We start from the raw sequence: 22,654 nt of genomic DNA, 5'->3' as shown, positions 1-22,654 counted from the left end.
CAGTATTGGGGAATTTTACTGATCAGCCCCCCTTTGACCATCAACTTAGTACTGAAACCGGGCTTGGCTTGGATTGGGGCCACTGACTCCTCTGCCGACGCTCAACTTTCAACACTGTTTTGTTTTTGTTTTGTTTTTAGATTTTATTTTATTTTTATTTATTTTGTGGAGACTTCTCTTAATTTTCCCACTTGCCCTCGTTTATCACTGATGACTGAGCTTAGCGAAACATACTATTTAATTGATGAGTCCCCACAATAGTTGTAATTGGTTTTAAATTTTTTAATGCTAAATAATTATATCTTATTTCTGGATGTTATTATGCTTTGTGTGATTTTTGTCTTGTATTTTATGTTACATGTGCTTTGATTTGTATTGTATTATATTTATTGTAGTATATTCTGTATTTGCAATGTGGCACTGAAGTGGCCAAACTGTAAGCCGCTCTGAGTCCCATTCGTGGTGAGAGGGTGGGGTAGAAATATAGCAAATAAATAAATGTTCTGTAATTCTAAACATACTTTAAAGGGGTTTTGTGTTTTAATAAATGTGTATCAGCTTGCTTAGAACCACTCTCCATTCTGAGGCATTATTTTGCATCTGATGCTGGCAGGTTACATACACATTCTAACAGAAGCAATTCCAAAAATCTTAAAGTATGCTTACCCCATATGAGATGGTGGCTCAGTTAGCAACATCCCTTCGAGTTTTCTGGAATTCCATGACAGATACTAAGTTTTGCAGAAGACAAACACATTAAATTTTGGGAAATGTTTCCTGAAGAAAAAGTTCTGTAAAATTTAATCATGCAGATTTCATAATCTAATATTGATAATCTTTTCTTCTGTTAAATTTTAGCTTGCACTTGTGACTTGGAGGGACTGCTTGTTCAGACCATTAAATAAGCAGGTATGTCTTTTAATTGGTGAGGTTTTTTGGCAAGAGGACAAACAGCACACACACTGGCAGAAGAAAACTATGGATCCTTCTATCTTCATCTCTGCAGTTATTCCTTTCCTTTTCCTGCCTGTCATATCTCTGTGAGATATTACTCCATAATCTCAGGGAAGGCTGATGGGATAAAGTATGCAGATGAGCTGCTACTGTCATTGGGCACATCTGTACGGATCACTTTGGAAGTTACAAGACAAGAGCTTTGCCTTGCCTTCTGGTAGCTGTAAATTTGCTGCATTTTCCCGCCTCTTTGCTTTTTGTTCACAAAGGTTGGTTGAAAAGATAATGTAGATAAGTTTATATTCCCCCACAGCTTTGCCACCTTGTCTGCTTTTTCAGAAGCTTGCTGCTTTTTTTGCTCTCAGCGACTTAAGCAGTGGCTGATGGGGGAAAGCTGCTACTGTCATAGGGCACATCTACACTGGCCACTTAGGTCAGTTTGGAACTGGTCTGGAACAAATTAGTTTCTCTGCATGAATGATTAAATTGACATATTTGGAACAAGTTTGAGGGCATGAAGGTGATTACATTAATCACGAATAGTAGCCTCAAACTGATTCCAGAAGCAGCAGTATTTTTCCCATTTATGGGCATGTTGCAAACCAGTGCTCCAGAAGCATAGGAAAAGGGAAAGTGATAGTTAGCAGTGGAGGTAATCAATTACCCATCCCATAGAGAGAGAGAAAAGTCAGCTAGAGAGCTGGGACTCTGAATTTGGCTTCTCTCTCTCTTTCTCTGGAGATGGGAAAAAGAAGCCCAGTGTGCCAGGAGCAATTGACACCCGTCACCTTGTGCTCTGAGCACACAGGACTTATTGTTCCCTCGCTGCCCATGAGAGAAAAAGAGACAATACGGCTCCCACTCTCTCTGCCACTGCCCCAACCTCTTCTTTAATACAAACCTGACAACACTGGGGTAATGGCAGTGACCGGGCTAGCAGCAGTAGCATGGAGCAGAGAAGTCCAGAGCCGATGGTGGTGTGTAGGGTGGGGAAGCAGCGGCAGCATCAGGTGCAAGAGCGGGGAGGCTTTCCGGAGTCTGCAGCTCACAGGCAGGACAAATAAGTTGGGGTAACAGAAATTGAGGTTCAAATAAAAGGGGTGCATCCTAGATTCAGAAATACCTTTCTCCCCAAAATTGGACCTCAAAAATTGGGCTGTATCTTACAATGGATGAAACACAGTATTTATATTCAAAGATGCAGCCATGTTACTCAGAATCAGTATGCAAAGTGATTTGCTAATACCGTTGACATTGAGAAAAAGGAATTTGTAACATACGTTTTTATAGACTGAATGTACATCCTCAGACAAAGTAGACTTATAAATAATTTAAGTAATGGGCCTATTCAGACACCATGGTAATCCATGATATATTGTTATGAGAAGAAACTGCAGTGAATCCCAGGTATATGCAGCCCCCTTATCTGAATAGGCTGCAAGGGAGAGACTGGAAGCTTTCACTTATGTGTAATTGTAGATTGACAATAATATGAACCCAATAAATTGTGGTTAAGCTTGATTGTAACTTGTTAAAAATTGTACTAAACATAATGAATTATAAAGCTTTCTTGCTTCAAGAAATCATAGTTGAGATTTCTGGCTCAACGATGGTCTTTCAAAATGGAAGCAGAGTCTGCTTTCTTGGCTTGGTATGAGGAGTATTCATATTTTGATTACATACCTTGATTACTTTGTAAAGGAAGGATGATGTGGGAATGAACTTTCCATCAGATTTGACACTGCATGGCTCCACTTTCAGTTTTTAACTGCTTTGTATCTAGCACAGGTTTCTTTATGCTTTCTTATGCTTTTTATAATTCTCTCTTTCTGCTCTAAAATGTTTGTTGGTTTCCTGTCATTTCTTGTCTAGTTGTAAAAAAATAACTTTTGAGAGAAATCAGATTGGAACAGATTGTAGATCAGCAGTCTCTTACTGGTTATGGAAGTTATTGTTTGTGAGAATTTGTGTGGCTCTGCTCTTGAAAATAACCTGGAACTTTCAGCTAGCATTGTATAGCCAAATATTTCATCTGAAGGATCTTTGCTATTGAATCCAAATCAGGATGCAGGTGCTTGTTTATGGATTATTGTCTTTCATGGTATGTTGTAGTTTTTTTATTTTTATAACTTCAAAAGCAAAATGTAAATATTTACACTATTCCTATTCCATAAAGCTGAAAAGTTTAATAAAGAAATGTTTTCTATTAAAATAGTGAAACCAGATACAATATTTTAATCAGTATTTATGCTGGTAGAAGAAGAATTTTCAAATTTTTTTATATGGCCAAGCCTCTCAAATGTGCGCATCAGTACTGATAACTCCTTCATGTCTTCATTACCCCATATTTCTAAAGGTAACAAATGCTGTGCTGAAGCTGATTGAAAAGGAAAGAAATGGTGAAACAATCAATACAAGACTGATCAGTGGAGTTGTGCAATCTTATGGTAAATTTATTTTTCATTGGTTAATAATCCTCATATGAGTCCTGCATATGGCTCTTGTATAATCTACTTCCCAACGATGTGTGAATATCATAGAATTTAAAATATCCCTTGTAGTTCATTCCCATTTTATCTGAGCATCTAAGCTTTCCCCAAGCCAGACATGGAAATGAGTGAAATTTGTGTCACTAAGTTAATTTTGTTCTTAGTCTCTTAGATTTGGAGGTATGTAGTAGAGTTAACATCACAAAACCTTTTTCATTTCCTGCTAAAATATTTTCAACATGTTCTATATTTGCAACAAGTTCCTGTGTTACACATTAAAGGCCTGTCCTCTGAGAATTTCTGGAAGAATCAAAACATTGTATGCTTTTGTCATTGAACTCAAGAGAAATACAAGAGTAGACTAATAATGGGCAATAAATAAATATTGAATTTAAGAAGTGGGAACTATGGGTGAGAGCTTTGCCTGGAGCCTTGTAGAAGTCCTTCCTCTATATTCTAGAAGCAATGGCCACAAGTTTCTTAAACAGTTGACCTGACTGTTATCATCTTCGCAGAGTTGTCTTATGAAAAGAAGCATTTGCTGGTTAAGCAAATGCCTGTGTAGATATGTGGCAGTATTGACTGTTTATTAGGTAAAATTAAGAGTTGAGGAAAACACTCGTGCAGTGGAATTTCCACATGTGGAGCTACTCCATTTGTTTTCTTCAATTAAACTACTGTATTCACAATCCTTGTACCTTGTGAGCAAATTCATTGAAGATTTGCTCAAATTCATTGAAGATGAATTAAATCTAATTTAAAAATATGAAGGATTGGGCTGAATTAAAAATCACCACTTGCAGTTTAGCTTTGTTTGAAGGGTATATATTAGTTTCCTACATTATCTTCTACAACAAGGGTGTCAAACTCCTTTTTATTGAGGGCCACGTCAGCCTTCCTTTTGATTATCCACCATGTGGACTAGGAATAATGGGAATTGCAACCCAACAGCACTTGTGCCTCTGAGGCTAGAGAAATGTTAAAGGACATTTTGAATGTCAAACATAATCCAAAATTTTTGTATCTATATTTAAACTCTACTAAACAGAACAAACTGTGGCTTTCCAGATATTACTGTATCACAACTCCCATCAGCTGTAGTCATTATGCTAAATAGTGAGGAATACAGGAGTTGTAGTCTAGCATCTGTCTGGAGGGTCATATAAAATGACATGTCAGAGTTGGCCTGTGGGAGTTGACACATGTGCTCTACAAGAAAGTTTAATTTGTATAAGAAAAAGCTGGATGCATGATAATGTAAAACACATGTATAAGGGTTGTCGGACAAACATTACACATGTTCACTTTTTGAAATAAAATTGTGATAACTATTCAATTGACTTGACATGGATATAACATGGAGATTTCTCAGGTAATAAATATATTGTTCAGCAGAATAGATCTTGAGGAATAAAACTCCTTAAACTTGTTCATGTATTTTCAGTGGAGCTGGGGCTTAATGAAGATGATACCTTTGCTAAGGGGCCTACATTGACAGTTTATAAAGAATCCTTTGAATCTCAGTTTCTCGCTGATACAGAGAGATTCTATACAAGAGAGAGCACTGAATTTTTGCAACAGAATCCAGTTACAGAATACATGAAAAAGGTATGTGAATTGATATTGTGTGTTTCTGGGTCTAAAAAGGGCTTTATAATATTTTGAAGTAATATTTTAGGAAAGAATTAGCATAGTGAAGGCTGAGCAGTGTACTTTTTCTAGACCATATCAATTCTTCATTTTCCATTTGCACTGCTGCAGTTCGGTTTTCTGGTTGATTGGCTTTTTTCATTCCCAATTTAGCAAAATTGCTTGGTTTAGCTCCATTACTGAGGAATTACTCTAATTTGTAGTGAAAAGGTACAGACAGTTTTTTTCACGCTTCCCAATTAGAGAGGAGGGAGATGGTTCCAAGAATTCTATGGCAGTGCCACCCTCCACTCTCTGCCTCCTGTTTTGACCTAAAATGTAACTGAAAGGCCTCCAAATGAAAACACAAGGCTTCTAAAGAGTTCTCAGAATGTAAAAAATGATGCGGCAGGAGCTTTGAAGAGGGGAGGGAAGAATTCCACTTTCAAAGCATTTTTATGCACCAGTAGCTCTTTAGAAGCCTCCTGCCTCCATTTGGAGGCCTTTTAGGTACATCTTAGGCCAAAATGGGCATGGTGCTGGTGGCAATAACCCCGGCCAATCTCAGTATCTGGCCAACCCCCACCAAAAAGGTGGTGTTTTGGGTAGCTGTCTGGCCTAGATTTTGTTTTGTAAGTAATGTGAACTTTTAAGATGCTGCTTTAAAATAAGATTTGCATATTTTTAGGCGGAAGCTCGTCTTCTGGAGGAACAACGTAGGGTTCAAGTATATCTGCACGAGAGCACACAAGATGAATTAGCACGAAAATGTGAACAAGTTCTTATTGAAAAACATTTGGAAATCTTTCATACTGAATTTCAGAACCTTTTGGATGCTGACAAAAATGAAGGTAGATTGTCTCAAACTCAACTTGTAGACATTGGTTATTGACAAGATGTGCTTAATTAAATTTGTGTTTGGTGGGTATCTCTTAAGTAGTACCATTTGAAACACATTATTGAAGGCAATAGATTTAATAGATTTGTAAATTTTTTAAATTATTAAAGTAGTAGGATTTTAACTACCCTAATTTAAATATCCCTTTTCTATTGTAATTATAATTAAGATCTAAAATTAAAATTTAATTTCAAGCTCTGAAATTACAAGTGCCTAGCTATATGAAATTTCTCTTACAATGAATAATATTAATATGGCATTATAATATTAATCTATCAATACAGCATAACGGTACAAACACATCAAAATCACAAACCTGCCAGGTCCTATAAATACTATCCTGACAGATAGCCTCATTTTGTTAAAATCTGGCCTTCTTTTAAAGCCTTAGAGCAAAACTGATTTCATCCAGGCTGTATGTGTTATGTATTTGGTTATAATTACCCTGTTCAAGATTGTTTTAACTGGTTTTAAATTGTCTGATTGATATTGTATTTCCTCTTTACCAATTCATTTTATTAACCTAAAAATAGAATATTTTCCAAACCACATAATTGTCAGCAAAATTATATGTCTTTGTCAAATGCTGCTTTAAGGCATCTTTAAAAATTGTAAGGTATTGTCCCATTTTATAGAGCATCAAGCAACTCTACATATGCAATTGTTGTGTGCCTTAGAGTTGGTTAATTTTTGGCAACTTTTAAGGTTAACCGATTTTTAAGGTTAACCTATTGGCAAAATATGTTTAAAGGGGTTTGTTTTTATGTAAGTTGCCCAAGATTCCAACGTTCAAACCACTACACCTGTCACGCCCAGGCAGCGGAGCACTAAGAACCAAACACAGAGGCCAAATAGAATCTAATATCTTTATTAAAGAAATATTATAGTAGAATAAAAACAAGTAGAAAATGTAGTCCAGCAATAGACCTTTCAGAGAAGGTCAAATATAGTCCAGAAATATATTGTCCAATATATAATATTAGAGTTCAAAGTTGTAATCCTACTTCCAGGCCGTAGAGTGGGGAAACGTCCAAAGTGTTTCTAAGGTTCAAAGTAAGTCCAAAGCAAGAACTGGAGACAAGGCTAGATACTTGAGACAAAATCCAAGGCTGGAAACACGATGAGATAGTTCATGAAAACTTGACAAGGCAAGACAAGGAAACTGGAGTTGCAGACTTAAAACGCAGTCCACACTAGGCTGGAACCGAAGTTAATCCTGAAGCTGATCTGTTGACTCCGCACGGATTTCTCGGTGCGAGGAACTTTTAAGGAAGTCCCATCTTCTTGCAGAGCAGGTGTCCAGAGCTTCCTTTCCCAAGGGAAAGAGAAGCGAAACACATCTTCCTGCAGCTGCGATCCTCCCTGCAAATTCCCAGGAGAACTTAGCTAATTAACATTCTGCCTGTCTGCTAATCTAGCACTTTTTCTTGTTTGTTCTTTTTGACCCCGACTAGCAGCATAGGACTCTTTTCTCGGGAAGGGAGGAGAGGCACTGGGAAAAACTTGTTCAAGGTCCATTTTAATGGGCTCTGGGCAAGAAGTGTCAACAACAGGAGGCATCTGGAATGACTCCGTCTCCTGTTCAGGCGGCAAAAACCCCATGTTGTCGTCATCATTGTCCATGATGGCGCTGGGGTTAGAACTCTGAGGCCCATGAGACATCACAACACCATGTTGGCTCTCATTTATGTAATATTTATCCATAATTTAATTGCTGAAACTTATGGGGGTACTGGATTATATTAATCTTGCTTTATAACATTGTTTAATGTTTTTAATGTTTAAAAAACCTGAGTTGGTTTTTGTAAACCAATCTCAAAACAGATAACCCTGATGTTGCAGAAGAATTGTCACTTGCATTCAAACCCTTAAATTGATCAGGACTCAAGTAAACCTGTTCCTAAATTGATTACTCATCAATTGAAACTCTTATCACAGAAGTGGCTTTATAGTTTGTGTCCTATTTTGTGATGTTTGCATTATTGTGTTTTGCAAAATGTTGTTTAACGTTGAATTAAAAAATGTTGAAGTGTCCATTTGTCCTCTAGGCAGAGCTCCCATTTTGTGTTGTTTTAGTGCATTTGCTAAGGCTCTCTTCCTTATCAGTTCTCAGGCGAATAAAGAAGATGAGAGCTCAAATACTAATATAAATCAAAGTATTTATCCACTTACTTTTCAGACTTGGGACGCATGTATAATCTTGTATCTCGAATCCAAGATGGGCTTGGAGAGCTGAAAAAACTATTGGAAACCCATATTCATAATCAGGGTCTAGCTGCAATTGAAAAATGTGGAGAAGCTGCTCTAAATGCAAGTATTATTTCAGCCATAGCTTTGTCAAATTTGTAGTCTAAAACCTCCCCTCAAATTTACAAAACATGCAGTATATTGAGTACATTGTTCTTGGACAGTCAGGAATGCCATAAATTAAACAATTACACAGGAAATAACATTTTGAAACCAGGATCAGGTTTTTTTTCAAATTTGTTACATAGCGGGTTGTTTTGGATTTATTCAGGTGATACATTTTTTATTTTGGTTCAGGAAAATACTAAAGACTTTCTGGGATTTAGGACTCTTCTAGTAACATTAAATAGCATTGCTGGTAAAGTAATAAAGAACTATCTATTGGAAAATGTAAACTTTATAGTAATGAGGTGTTGAAATGAATATATTTATAAAATTTAAACATAGTGAAGTTCTATACTTCAAAAGATTCTTTTTGTTACAGTTGAACAGTGAAAGGTGTACCCTAAAGTATGTAGCTGGGAGAATTTTGAAAGCTGACTGAATTTGTCATTTTTTAAAAAAACTATAGGATCCAAAAATGTATGTACAAACAGTATTGGATGTCCATAAGAAATACAATGCACTGGTGATGTCTGCTTTCAACAACGATGCTGGTTTTGTGGCTGCACTAGATAAGGTAAATAGATTTAAATTTCATCCACCATTAACAATTACTGATTTTTTTAAACATCTGAAAAATTCACTTTTTTATGTACTTTATAGGCTTGTGGTCGATTTATAAATAACAACGCAGTGACAAAAATGGCTCAGTCATCAAGTAAATCTCCAGAACTGTTGGCACGTTATTGTGACTCTCTTCTTAAAAAAAGGTATTCATTTGGGGAGTGGGGTTGCAGCCTTTATTTTACTTATATTTCAACTCTTAATCAAAGAATCTTATTGTAGTGGGAAAATTGTTACCTAGTAAACAGTTGTTATTCAATATAATACTGATTGGTTGACTTAGAGACACAAAGTGTTGTTTTCTGTTCAATTTATAGTCACCACAGGCTATAAAAGACATTTTATGCAAATGTAATAAGAATATTTGCTGTTTGGTTGATGGATTTTTAGAAGACAGTGTCGTGATTTTCACTTTTAAAAATAGGCCAGCCCCGATGTAGAAATATATGTAATTTTAAAATGTTAGTAATGTAGCAAAACAGAAAGCACTCCTCTACAAAATGATTAAGTGAAAAAGGACAAATCGAGGGAAGCACACAAAGGGCCATGTACAGCAATAGTGGTGAATAAATTGATGATCATGATTATGATACAGGTTGAACATTCCTTACCTGGAATTCCAACATGCTCCAAAATCACCCACTTGAGTCACCCACACGAGTGGCTGAGATGGTGACACTATTACTTTCTGATGGTTCAGGATACACACATTTTGTTTAATGCACAAAACTATTAATAGTATTATATAAAATTACCCTCAGATTCTTCTTCGTGTAGTCTGTGAAATACACAGAAATGGGTTATCTTCTGCACCTGCGCAGCCATTCGGAACCTTCTAGCATTTCAAAAAGGAAATATTTTGGCGGAGGCCCTGCCCACTCTCCCCTTGTACTATATATATGCCCGAGGGCGGGCCTTCACCCCAGTTCCTTTTTTCCGCCACAATCAGCAGTTTCTAAGAACCTCTCTAGTGTCCTTTCCAGTTTTTCCTAGGATCGATTTGTCTTTTGGCCTTGACTCTGATTTCTTCTACTGAATATGGCTATTTTCTCCTCCCTCTTAATCAGACTCCCTGACGACTCTTTCGGATCACCCTCAAGCTAGTTTGCTTCATTATGAGTACTATCTCCTTTTTCAAAAAGTGCAGTTCTTGTGGCAGCAGGTTCCCCGACTCTTGACGGGCATTCGAAATGCCTCTTGTGCCTGGGGGAAAGCCACATTCCCCAGTCATGCCAGATTTGCCTTGCGTTCACCCCACAGCCACGTCGTAACAGGGAGTCATGTCTGAAAGCTTTTAAACGCTCAGCCGCTTGCAACGGCTGATGAGGAAGATTGTGAGTCCGCTGTTTCTCTTCCAACCCCTCCCTCTCCTACCCAGGAGAAAGGGTTGTGAATGGGAGCGAGCCCTCTACATCGGCTCCCAAGAAGACCAAGCTATCCAAGCAGCCTCAATCCTCCCTTAAAACTAAGGAGGCGCTCAAGAAGCACAAGAAAGGGAGGCAATTCACTGGCAATAAGCCCTTGAGTCCCCCATGCCTGGATGTGGTCATAGCCCAGCAGGGCTTGGACCGGGAGCTCTCACCCCCAGGAGGGAGCTCACAGGAGCCACCAGCACTGACTCCGGCCACTGGATCAATGGCTGAGTCGTGGGGGCAGCTTGAGCGTGAGGGAGCAACACCCTCTCTCCCAGTACTTACGTGCTCAGAAGGAGGAGCGCGGGAGATCTCTTGCTGGCTTCGGCTTCACGCCAATCATCTGCCTCCACTCCCCCAGAACCGGCCGTAGAGGCAGAGATGGGAGTGCGAGGAGTGTCAGGAGTGGCACCCTCACCATGTGCCTCAGCACTGATACCGCTCCCCATCAATAAGCTCTTGGAGTTCACGCTCCGAAGTCCTTCTAGGGCTTCCTATTACCAAGCCTATTCCCAGTCCCCAGATTATTTCTACAGTTTAGGCCATTACAAGTATGCTCCTCCCCCTCCGGAGTATGTTTGCTGCTGCCACTTTGGTTGCTGCTCTGAGCAGGCTAGCCACATCCCCATGGGCTGCAGCCTCTGTGAGTGTTCCTGGGGCTGAATGTAACCCCTCCCAGGACATGGAAGATGAAATCAGCTCAGTAGCTTAGGATCCGGAGGAGCTTTTGCCAGTAGCTGCTGATCTTCAGGCGGAATGTGAGTCTTTGCCCCCAGAGGACACTAAGGGCTTCTCAGCCCTTATAATTAGGCTTGCCCGTGCCTTACAGCTAACCATTTCGCCATCAACGAAAGTGGTTGAGGACCCCATGTTTCCCTCTTCCCAGCAACAAGACCCCCCTGCCACTGTATTGCCTTCTTTACCCTTCTTGCTTCAACTTAGTAAGGCCTCTGGCATGGCCCCAGCATCGGTACCAGCCACACCAAAGAGGGCGGAAAACCTGTACAAAGTAGACATGTCATCAACCCCTTGGCTGGCTAGACAAGAGAAACCTAATTCCATTGTAGTCGATGTGAGCCAGCCAAAACCTTCCCAAAGATCTCAGTCAACCCCTTCTGACAAAGAAGGGAAGAAGCTGGGAACAATGGGAAAGAAAGTGTATGCCTCAGCTTGCCTTTCCTCAAGAATGGTGCATTATGGAGCTTATATGGCGGGCTATCAGAACTACCAAGGTATTTTCTTGTTGACAAGCGTGATGGTGGCCTCCGCCCCATCCTAAACCTGAGAGGCGTGAACCACTACATAACACCACGCAGTATGGTCACTCTCTCTGCCATTCTCCCTTTACTAAAATCGGGGGCGTGGTTTACGACCGTTGACCTACGGGATGTGTACTTTCATATTTCCATCAGAAAATATCATCGCAGATTTCTTAGTTTTGCTTTTGGAAACTCCTTTTTCTCTTTTAATGTCCTTCCTTTTGGGCTCGCTACAGCGCCTCGCGTTTTTACAAAGTGCATGGCAGTGGTGGCTGCGTACCTTCGCCATAGGGGAGTCACCATTTTCCCCTACATAGACAATTAGCCTTTGATTTTGCAGTCAAGGACCCGCCTGCAGAGTGATATTTCCTTCACGCTATCCCTCTTGCAGGCTTTGGGACTCATGGTCAGTTTTGAGAATTCCAGCTTGATTCCAACCCACTTCATTTGGGCTGTCATCAATTCCGTCAAAGAGAAGGCTTACCTCCCGGAAGACCGTTTCCGCGTCATCAGATCCGCCATAAACAACATGTGTGCCAAAGATCATGCTTCGGCCCTGCTCATCCAGTCCATTCTAGGCCATATGGCCTCTACCACTGCGGTTACGCAATTTGCCAGACTCAGGCTGCGTCCCCTTCAAAGCTGGTTCCTACCCTTTCTTACACTTTCATCGACAACCAAGGGACCCTTCTCTGCCTTCCATGTGGAGTACTGCAGTCCATGCGTTGGTGGACTCTGAGAGAGCACACCCAGTCAAGCATGCCGTTCAGACAACCACTGCCCACGTGATGTCTGATGACAGACGCCTCCCTGCAAGGGTGAGGGGCTCATCTTCAGAACCTAACAATCCACAGCAGATGGACCTGGGAAGAGAAGAGGTATCACATCAATTACCTCAAATTGCTGGCTATGTAGAAGGCCCTCCAGGTGTTCGAGACCAGTTGGTTCAGCTCCTGAAAGACAACACCACAGTCACCTTTTATGTGAACAAGCAGGGAGGAACTAGTTCACACAGCCTCCTCCACTTTTCCCTAAGAATTTGGGATTGGTGTGTCCAGAGACTGGTCCAACTGAGCTAGGTTCATCCCTTACCGATTCACTCGGCAGGACCCCATTTACGCCTCCTGTGCCAGGAAATTGCTGCAAGATAGCACTTCAAGGAGGAAAGGGATAAACCCTCATTTGAGAGGTTAACTAAAAAGTCCAGAATTAGCGAGGTGGGGGCTGTGAAGGGGTCAATAGCAGAAGGCTCAAAAGGAACTTCACAAAGCGGGACCACTTGTAGTCGTAGGATTTTTTTGTGGCTGGCTTTTGAGCTGCCCCGATTATTTGTTGCACTGCGCTGGAGAGGTGCCTTGGGGCCGGATCCTCCACACCGTGAGGCGAAGGGAACGTAGGTCCGGGTGATGGACCTGACCATCCTGAATCGTCAGCAAGTCGGGTCTGTGCCAAAGATGGATGTATTCACCCTTCGAGGCCTTCAGAAGTGGAGCGAACCAATGTTGGTGTGGCCACCACGGAGTGACTAGAATACAATCTGCGCCATCCGCAATGGCTTTGGCTACTGTCTTGGGCACCAGGGGAATTGGAGGAAACGCATACACGAGGCCTGGGGACCACCTGAACAGAAAAGCATCCCCTAAACAACCCGGTACTACTTGAGAGCGAAGTCTGGCATAAAACATGTCGCACTGCTTGTTTGCCGAAAATGCAAACAGGTCCAGCAGGGTTGACCCCAATGCCAAGTCAGGGGGATGAACTCTTGGCGGTGGAATTGCCACTCGTGGTTTGACAATGGGGTCTGCCGAGTGAATCGGCAAGGGATGAAGGCAAGGATGCACTGGCAAGGAAGGATGCAGCCTTCAACAGAGCAGTGCTGTTTTCCTCCGTGGCATGACCCTGCTCCTAAGGTTAGTAGATTGCTAGTCACCCATTTGTGCGTATTTACAGACTGCACGAAGAAGAATAGCAAGTTGCTTACTTGTAACTGTGTTTCTTCGAGTGTTAGTCTGTGAAATTTGCACATTCCCCCCCAGCCTCCCCGCAGTGTTCATGCCCATGTGTCATAGCTTTCGCTTGCAGCTATGGAACAGGAGCCAAGGCCCGCCCTCGGGCATATATATAGTACAAGGGGAGAGAGGGCAGGGCCTCCGCCAAAATGTTTCCTTTTTAAAATGCTAGAGGGTTCCGAACGGCTGTGCAGGCGCAGAAGATAACCCATTTGTGCGAATTTCACAGACTAACACTCGAAGAAACACAGTTACAGGTAAGCAACTCGGTAGTATGTGTATAAGGTATGTATGAAACATAACTTTTTGTTTAGACTTGAGTCCCACCTCCAAAGATACCTCATTATTATACAAATATAGATATTCCAAAATCTGGGGGTTGGGGAACCGGACGTGCAAAACACAAGAATGTTGATAAGGTTAATGACCTGTAATACGGGTTAATTACCTGTAATGCAATGTTGGATGCTGACTGCTTAATGATACAGGTTGCGTATACCTTATCAAAATTCTTGTGTTTTGCATGTCAGATTCCCCACCCCCAGATTTTGAGTTATTAGGGCTCAGTGAGACCCATCTTATCACCAGTTTAGACAGTTATATCTGATAGCAATGAGGGCAAGAGCTTGCAAAACAGCAAATGACGTGTGTCTGTCCAGGGAGATTAATAATAATAATTATTTTCTAGTTAGTTATTTTATGCTGTTTAATTATACTGGCCTAAAAAGTTTTTGGTTGTCTAAGAAACTGAAGTAAAGATAATAAAGCTTTTACTCTTGTACTAAAAAAGTCAAGGAAGGTGAATTGCGGTAAAAATGATCAGTTATAACAGACCACTTTTGACTGCAGCTCGAAAAATCCAGAGGAAGCTGAGCTTGAAGATACACTGAATCAAGTGGTAAGGTTCATTCATGCTGTGCTGTTTTCTGGAGTCAAAAATTGTTTAATTTTTGTAGTCTGCTTGAAAGTGAAAATTTAAGATAGAAATGTGTAAATTGGGGGACGGTTATGTTTTGTTAATTGGTTTTAAGGGTTTAAGCTGTTTATTTTTAATGCCGTTAATATTTAATTCTATTTCAATGTTCGTATATTTTTAGCTTTTAAATTGTATTGATTTTACTGGAAGCCACTTTGAGTCTCCTTTTTAGAGAGAGAAAGTGGATATAAATATTACTATTATTAATCATGACGATGATATATTGGAGCCAGTGTAGTTTGAAAATCTAGGAGACTGGCTGACCCACTGGCTGACTCAACCTCAGAGGAAGGCAGTGGCAAACCTCTGCACAAACTATGCCAAGAATACCCCATAACACTAGTTCTCACCCTGTGAGTCCCCAGATATTTTGGCCTTTGATTCCCAGAAATCCTAGCAGCTTGTAAACTGGCTGGGATTTCTGGGAGTTGTAGGCCAAAACACCTGGGGACCCACAGATTGAGAATCACAGTCATAATAGGTTTGCCTTGAGGTTGTCATATATCGGAAATGGCTTCAGGGGCACACTGCAGTAAGAGGTATTTTGCCATAGTCTTGCGTATGTGTGTGTGTGTGTGTGTGTGTTGACAGAAGCTTGTTAATGATGTAACTAAATTGCTTCGTGTTCTAAATGCAAAAGGCTACTTTTTATGTTTTTTAAAGCTGCAGTGCTGAAATACCTGCCTCTTGGCAAAGAAGTTAAGATTACATATGAATAGTTGTTTTTGAAAATCAGTACTAAATACATACTCTTTCCAGATGGTTGTCTTCAAATACATTGAAGACAAAGATGTTTTTCAAAAATTCTATGCTAAAATGCTGGCAAAGCGACTTGTACACCAGAACAGTGCTAGTGATGATGCTGAGGCAAGCATGATCTCCAAACTGAAAGTGAGTTGTTTTTCCTTTTTCTTACTTTCCTTAATCTTCTGGAAATTAAAGTTACAAGATTTTTTAATGCAAAGAATGAATATATTTCAATAAAACTTGCATAGATTATTGCATAGGTATAACATTATTTTTCCACATAATCGCTATTCAGTTCAGCTCCCAGCTCCGGCTCTGTTGCTCCTTCCTCCAGTGGGAGACTTCTATGAGACAGACATAAAAACTGTCCCACAGATGACAAAATGTATTGAACTGAATGGTGATTATGTGGAAAAATGATATAATACCTATGCTACAATCCATGTAAGTTTTATTAAAATATATTCATTCTTTGTATTTTTAAAATATCTTGTAACCTTACTTTCTGGATATCCCTTGTAGCAGCTCTGTTGATCCATTAATGATTTCTTTCCGAATACTTTAAAGGTGTGCAGTAGTGCACACAGCACAGTTTCAAACAGCATTGTAGATGTGAAAAGGCTGCAAATGAAGTATGACAGTCGTCTCAATTAGTTCAGTATATAATTTTTTTCTGACGTTGGCTTTTCAATGGAAAGTAGAAATCTTCGCCAATTTAGATCTGTTAATTAAATGTGCTAGAACCTGGAATCATCTACCTAAAACGTGTGCGCACTATCGCTGTGCTAACAATAGGTCTATTAAGTAGAAATCATTTTTGTCTTTAGAAAATTTAAGTTATTGTGATGGCAGCTGTGATGAAATGTATTTGGCAGGCAGCAATGGAATTTCAAGTCAGTATCATCACAGATTAAGCATCCCTTATCTGGTATTTTGATATCCTTTGAAATCATCCTGAGATAGTGACACCTTTTATTTCTGATTTTTCAGTGTGCACAAAAACTTTGTTTAATGCACAAAATCATTAAAATATTTTATGAATAATCTTTAGATTATGTGTATAACATGTAGATAAACCACAAATGAATTTTGGGTTTCGACTTAGATCCCATCTGCAAGCTATCTTGTTACATGTAAAGAAGGCTATTCAAATATCTGGGGGGAAAACTCTGAATTCCATAATACTTCTGATCTCAAGGATAAGGGATGCCCAACTTGTATTTTACTTAAATGCATTTTTATTTTGTCATCCTTTTTTAGTTTGAAAGATAATGGCAATATTATTTCATACCACTATAGGAGTCAGAGCAACATAAAAACATTACAGTTAAAAATGCTTCGTTACAAGCATGCAGCAGAAAAAACATTAAATATCAATCTGTTATAAACATTCTAAAACCACAGCAAAATAAAGACATGTCCGCTAATAGCGTTCCGGCTAACACTAATAGCTAGAAAACACCTGGTTTTAGGTGCTGAAAACTTTTTAAATAGACTTTGTGTCCTGCTCATGACTTCACAGCTAATGGGTTCTTTGGGGTTTCTTTTAACAGTTTGGTAATATTACAAGTAGCTTCTGCTGGAGAATTTGGGAATTTGATCCTGCAGTATTAATGTGCAACCTTACAATGCTGTTCTATGATTCGTTACAGCAAGCCTGTGGCTTTGAATACACCTCAAAGCTTCAAAGAATGTTTCAAGATATTGGCGTAAGCAAAGACTTGAATGAGCAGTTCAAAAAGCACCTATCCAATTCAGAGCCATTAGATTGTAAGTAAACTACATATCACTATTTCTTTCAAGCTTGAATTGTTGAATAGCTGAGATAGCATAATTTCTAATAAATGGAATAGTTGATATGGGAGGACATGAGGCTTGTTTTTTTTACAGGTGAAGAGTTGGGTTAATTAATTCTAAATTTATTGTGGCATAACTCTCCACCCGTAATGCTAGCAACAATGTGGGCATACTGTGCACTTGTAACATTTGTTGCTAGTGAGTTTCATTGAAAAAGATCTGATTACCCAAAAATTATCTGTTGTATCTTATATTCAAAATGCATGCTTATTTTATTGGTATGCATGTTTTAAATGTATTTTATCTTTGCTCTATGTCTTTTAATGTGTCTTTTAATGGTCTTCTGTTTTACCTATGTAGTTTAACTATTTTGTACCTTGCCTTGAAGCCATGAAGAGAGGGAGGCGGGTGACAATATTATTAGTTTTGCTACTACGTATTAATTTATCTTCTCCAATATTTTTTCTCAGCTAAAGGCACAGTAGCCATTTGTTTTTAAACACCTCCCCCCCCCCAAGAATGTTTATGGTTTTGATCAGGCCTCCACAACCTGTGACTCTCCAAGTGTTTGAGACTCCAACTCCCATAAGTCCCAGCCAGCTTGTCCAATGGTCAGGAATTCTGGGGGCTGAAATCCAAAACACCTGGAGGGCTGCAGATTGTGTAAGCCTGATCTAGGTTTATATACCTAAATCGTTGTTTTTCCTCTTCTAGTGGACTTTAGCATACAGGTTCTGAGCTCTGGATCCTGGCCTTTCCAAATGTCTTGTGCGTTTGCTCTCCCTTCAGAGGTGAGGTTACCTTCATGTTTATACCTGTGTTTCAGCGTACAGTAATGCTGCAACATTGTGGATAGCTGTCACAAAAGTGAAGTTTCATTAAACCAAGGTTATGACTAGTAAAGTATTGTAAAAATGCAGATTTGGTTTGATCAGTATAAGAAGTTGCCCTTTTTATTCCTCCATTCCTCTTTATCAAGGGTGCGTTGTTGTTTGCTTGTGTACTGTGTTGCATTTCGTTGTGTCATACTATATGCCAGCCCCCTTGGGGCTCTGTGAAGCATACTGAGGGGCTCCACAGTTCTCTCCTCCCCCCCCCCCCAAGCTTTCCCTCCTCTTTCATACTCCTCCCCCTCTCCCTCCCCACCTCCCACGCCCCCAAAGGCCTATTTTCCTTACCTTCCTCACCACCCAGATCCTTTCCCCCTTGCCTTAGAGGCGAGCTTTCATTGTGCTTTTCCTGCATGACAGAATGGAGTTTGACTGGATGGCCCCTGTCGTCTTCTCCTGAAATACTGTTAAGTTTCTGTTGGCCAAACTGTTTGCCAATATCTGATATATATAAATTATGTATAATATAATATAAAAACATTTTTGGGGCTCCACGATAAAGTTTTGCTTCAAAAATGGTTCTGGCCCAGCTTACCTGTCAGAACATATCTCGGAGTCTAAGATCGTCTCGGGAGGCCCTGCTCTCAGTCCCACTCTTTTTGCAGGCAAAATTGGGGACGAGAGACAGGGCCTTCTCAGTGGTGGCCCCTCAGCTATGGAAGTCTCTCCCCAGAGAGATTAGATCAGCCCCCCCTTTCTGATCTTTCGCTAAAAAAGTGAAGACATGGCTCTTTGACCAACCCTTCAGAAATCTGGTGCAATAATAGATACGAGAGATGTGTTACAGCCTGGACTACGCCTATGGATTACATTATTTACTCTGTTGTTCGGAGTTAAATGTTTAACAGTTTTTAATTGTATTTTACGATTTTATTTTATTTAAATGGTTGTTTTTTGTACTTTGTTTTTAAAGGCATTGAATTATTGACATGTTGTGGAGCCACCTTCAGTCCACTCCGGGATTGAGAAAGGCGGGATAATAGTACCGCAAATAAATAAATAAATAAATAAGGCTCTGCGGCTGAAAAAGTTTGAGAACCCCTGCTATATATACTCACTTCTGCAACTTTTCTGCCCTAGCACCCATCTCAGTCCCCCTTGGGAATCATGCCCCACACTCCATATTCATTGAGGTTATCTGCTTTGATATTCTGGGTTATTTAGCAGTGTAGAAGGAGCCTAAGAGAGCCCTCTCAAGGAATCTCTAGGTTCTCCGATGGAAGTTGACCACAGAATCACACTGGAGGACCTAGACATTCTTATAGCGACCATATTAATCAAATCTGCAAATTATCAAATCCCCAAAAGTTAAACCTGCAAATGTGGAGGGACAACTAAATATGTAAACTATTTTCTTGGAATTCTAGTGGACAATGACCAGTTTAAAGTACCATGAAATCATATTGAAAATGATGAGTGAAAACAACATTCAAAAACCAGAGAGCCACTCAGAATGACAACATGTCAGTGCGAAGGGATGGAGAATGTGTGACCCTTTGAATGTTACTAGATCACAGTTGTCATAAACTCTGGCCAGTATAACCAGTACTGAAGGAAGAAGGAAAGAACTGAAATCCAAATTCATTGCAATCAGTGGCTGCATCTACACTGCCAATTAATTCAGATCATCAAAGCAGATAATCCAGATTATTTGTTTTGAACTGGATTACATGATTCCATACTGCCATATAATCCAGTTCAAAACACATAGTATGATTTAATATGGCAGTGTAGATGGGACCAGTGTTGGTTCTGTGTAAGTCGTGCTCGTTTTAATAGCACTTGAGAATTTAATTGTGCTGTTTATTATTTTTTGGAGACACTTCTTGATGTAAGATTTAATTGATTTTAAAACTAGATATGTAGAATGGAAATGTGAGAGTTTTAACATGGGGTCTTTTGTTCTTTTTCTGAATTACATAGCTGGAACGCAGTTACCAGAGATTTACTGCTTTCTATGCTAGTCGCCATAGTGGAAGAAAATTAACTTGGCTGTATCAGCTATCCAAGGGAGAACTGGTTACCAATTGCTTCAAAAACAGATATACGTTACAGGTAAGGTGCATCTCATGTTGGCAGAACCTATAAACATAAGGTTAAGATACCTGTACTCCTCTTGGAGTTGTATTTAAGGGCACACTGGCTAAGTTTCTGTCCCTAAATGAACAACTGAATAAATGTTGAGGGAGCGTGGTGAATAGACTAATAAGGGCTGCAAGTCTTGTCTTGAGTTTTTATTCTGTGTATGTTTGTGCTTTCAAGACCATTGATTTTTGGTGAATTTCATTGGGTTTTCTTAGGCAAGGGATATTCAGAGATGGTCTTGCCAATTCATTCCTTTGAAATCAAGCCAATGGAATCCGCCTTTCTGTATACAGAAGTTGAAAGTGCCCAATTCTTTCTCCCTTACCATTTGTTGTTTGTTCTTTTTTATGCCCTTGCTTGGACATGATTTGTTAAATTGTATATACATCGTGTTCCCTGAATATAAAATACACATGAGTGCCTATTAAAAGTTCTTCCTGTGCCTTTGACTGTTTTATAAATCAAAATAGCATTTCCAGTAAACCAGCTTTTCTTTCAAGCATCTTAGAACTGACCTGCTTCATAAAAGATACTCATATGAAGAGCTCTGGGTTGTGTGCCCTAAGGCCCCAAAAGCACTTTCTTGGGTTTTTCCAAATTGCACCATTAAACTTTTACTCATAACCTTGGCATTTCTGAGGAAGGGATTTTTCATCATGAGAAGAAAATAAAAAATGTCTTCACGCAGAATATCAGGCTATTTTCTGCTCTTATTAAGTGTTGGGGTGTATCAGGCAGATAAGGTCTTGCCTGTCTTTGTATTTTCATTAAAATAAAAGTGTCCTCCCTTTTCTTTAAGGCATCTACATTTCAGATGGCAATCCTATTGCAGTATAACACAGAAGATGCCTACACTGTTCAGCAGCTGACCGATAGCACTCAGATAAAGATGGTAAGTTTTTGGCATGTTAGCTGTAGTTAAGCAAGAGTCTGATATTTTGACTGTAGGTCACAAGAAAACTCCCAGTATTCCTTACCTTACTAGATTTTTCTTTTTCTTGTATAGTGCTGTATTAGGGACAAATTATAGCATCTCAGAATATCTTGGCTTTAATTTTAAAACAGAAGATTTTTGTAGTCTATATAAACAGATAGACAATGGAAAGGCATTATTAATACAAAAAATAAAGAGTGTTGATAGGGTGGAGTATAGATGCCCTAAGGTCAACATTTTGACTTTTTTGGAATCTAGCAAAAATTAACTATTTTAAACTGCATAACTTTGTTTTATTTGATGCTGATACCTGAGTCTCCAGGTTCAGAGCTGAATCCAGAAATACCCCCAAACTGCTAAATTCATTTTCAGGGGGAGTGTAACACCATCTAACAGACTGAATCCCTATTCCTGGATCTGTCTTTCAACTGACCAAGAGCAACTCTGTCTTGTCTGGATTAAGCTTCAATTTTCCCTCATCCAGTCCATTACCGGTGCCAGGCTTGGCACAGGAATTAGGAGGTGGAAAGGAGTAGTAGAATTAAGTGTCATCTGCTTATACAGTATATGTGCAATGTTTCTCTTCCCTCCTTACCTCAGATACAAAGCATGGAGAAGTTCCATAGTTAGTCTCAACTATGTAGAACCATTTAATCAATGGGATTAACATAAATGTTGATTCGCTGTTCAACAAATGATTGAATGGGTCTATTCTAGTTTGAGCCAGCACTATAATGCAGTCCATTACATTTTTTGTTATAAAAACCATGAAAAATTCATTCTCCTTTTACTTTTCTAAATTTAGGATATTTTGGCACAAGTTCTACAGATCTTGCTAAAGTCTAAGTTGCTGGTAAGTGCTCTTTATTTTGTGTTGGGGGCTTAAGAAGAGATTTGTTAACATTTCCTGACACCGCATATTTTCTTTGTTCCTAGGTTTTAGAGGATGAAAATGCAAATGTTGATGAGGTGGAGTTGAAGCCAGACACCTTAATAAAGCTGTATCTGGGTTACAAAAAGTAAGGAAAATAATATAAGGCAACTTTCAGGACCATGAGCTCATATTCTTAGGACTGGGGTTAGGCATGTGGATGACAGTGACTGAAACATCATGTTCATGGAGTATATCCGTTCAACCACAGATACTCACTTCCCATTACAAGTAAATTAAATCACAACTAGATCAGATATATTTCATCAGACAAACATTTTTACCACAGTCAGAGCTGAATTGTTAGCACTGCTCCTGATACATCCCTCTTACACTTTGTGAGCAAATTACAAATTGTGCAAAAAATGTTCTTGTTATGTTCTTGCAATATTTTTAGAATATGGAGTATAATACCATGATGAATTTCACAAGTAGAGTGCCGCAGGGTTCCGTTCTGGGCCCGGTTCTGTTCAACATCTTTATTAATGACTTAGACGAAGGGTTAGAAGGCATGATCATCAAATTTGCAGACGTCACCAAACTGAGAGGGATAGCTAATACTCCAGAAGACAGGAGCAGCATTCAAAACGATCTTAACAGACTAGAGAAATAGGCTGAAACTAACAAAATGAAGTTCAGCAGGAACAAATGCAAGATACTCTACTTAGGCA

General features: G+C 39.5%; 1 protein-coding gene across 1 annotated transcript in view; it reads left to right on the top strand.

Annotated features, from left to right (window-relative positions):
* cul1 (cullin 1) overlaps positions 1–22,654 on the top strand; it is a 44,183-nt gene that overhangs the window by 15,272 nt on the left and 6,257 nt on the right. Inside the window, exons 5-19 of the mRNA XM_062983963.1 lie at positions 859–909; positions 3,311–3,401; positions 4,888–5,051; positions 5,761–5,923; positions 8,150–8,280; positions 8,789–8,896; positions 8,983–9,089; positions 14,473–14,521; positions 15,359–15,490; positions 16,999–17,116; positions 17,858–17,934; positions 19,957–20,088; positions 20,918–21,010; positions 21,858–21,905; positions 21,989–22,071. Of these exons, the coding sequence (XP_062840033.1) occupies positions 859–909; positions 3,311–3,401; positions 4,888–5,051; positions 5,761–5,923; positions 8,150–8,280; positions 8,789–8,896; positions 8,983–9,089; positions 14,473–14,521; positions 15,359–15,490; positions 16,999–17,116; positions 17,858–17,934; positions 19,957–20,088; positions 20,918–21,010; positions 21,858–21,905; positions 21,989–22,071 (1,547 nt within the window). The remainder of the gene's footprint in view (positions 1–858; positions 910–3,310; positions 3,402–4,887; positions 5,052–5,760; positions 5,924–8,149; positions 8,281–8,788; positions 8,897–8,982; positions 9,090–14,472; positions 14,522–15,358; positions 15,491–16,998; positions 17,117–17,857; positions 17,935–19,956; positions 20,089–20,917; positions 21,011–21,857; positions 21,906–21,988; positions 22,072–22,654) is intronic.

Source organism: Anolis carolinensis, chromosome 6 (assembly GCF_035594765.1).
Source record: "Anolis carolinensis isolate JA03-04 chromosome 6, rAnoCar3.1.pri, whole genome shotgun sequence".
Classification (NCBI taxonomy): Eukaryota; Metazoa; Chordata; class Lepidosauria; order Squamata; family Dactyloidae; genus Anolis; species Anolis carolinensis.
This window is presented reverse-complemented; position numbering and strand designations above follow the sequence as displayed.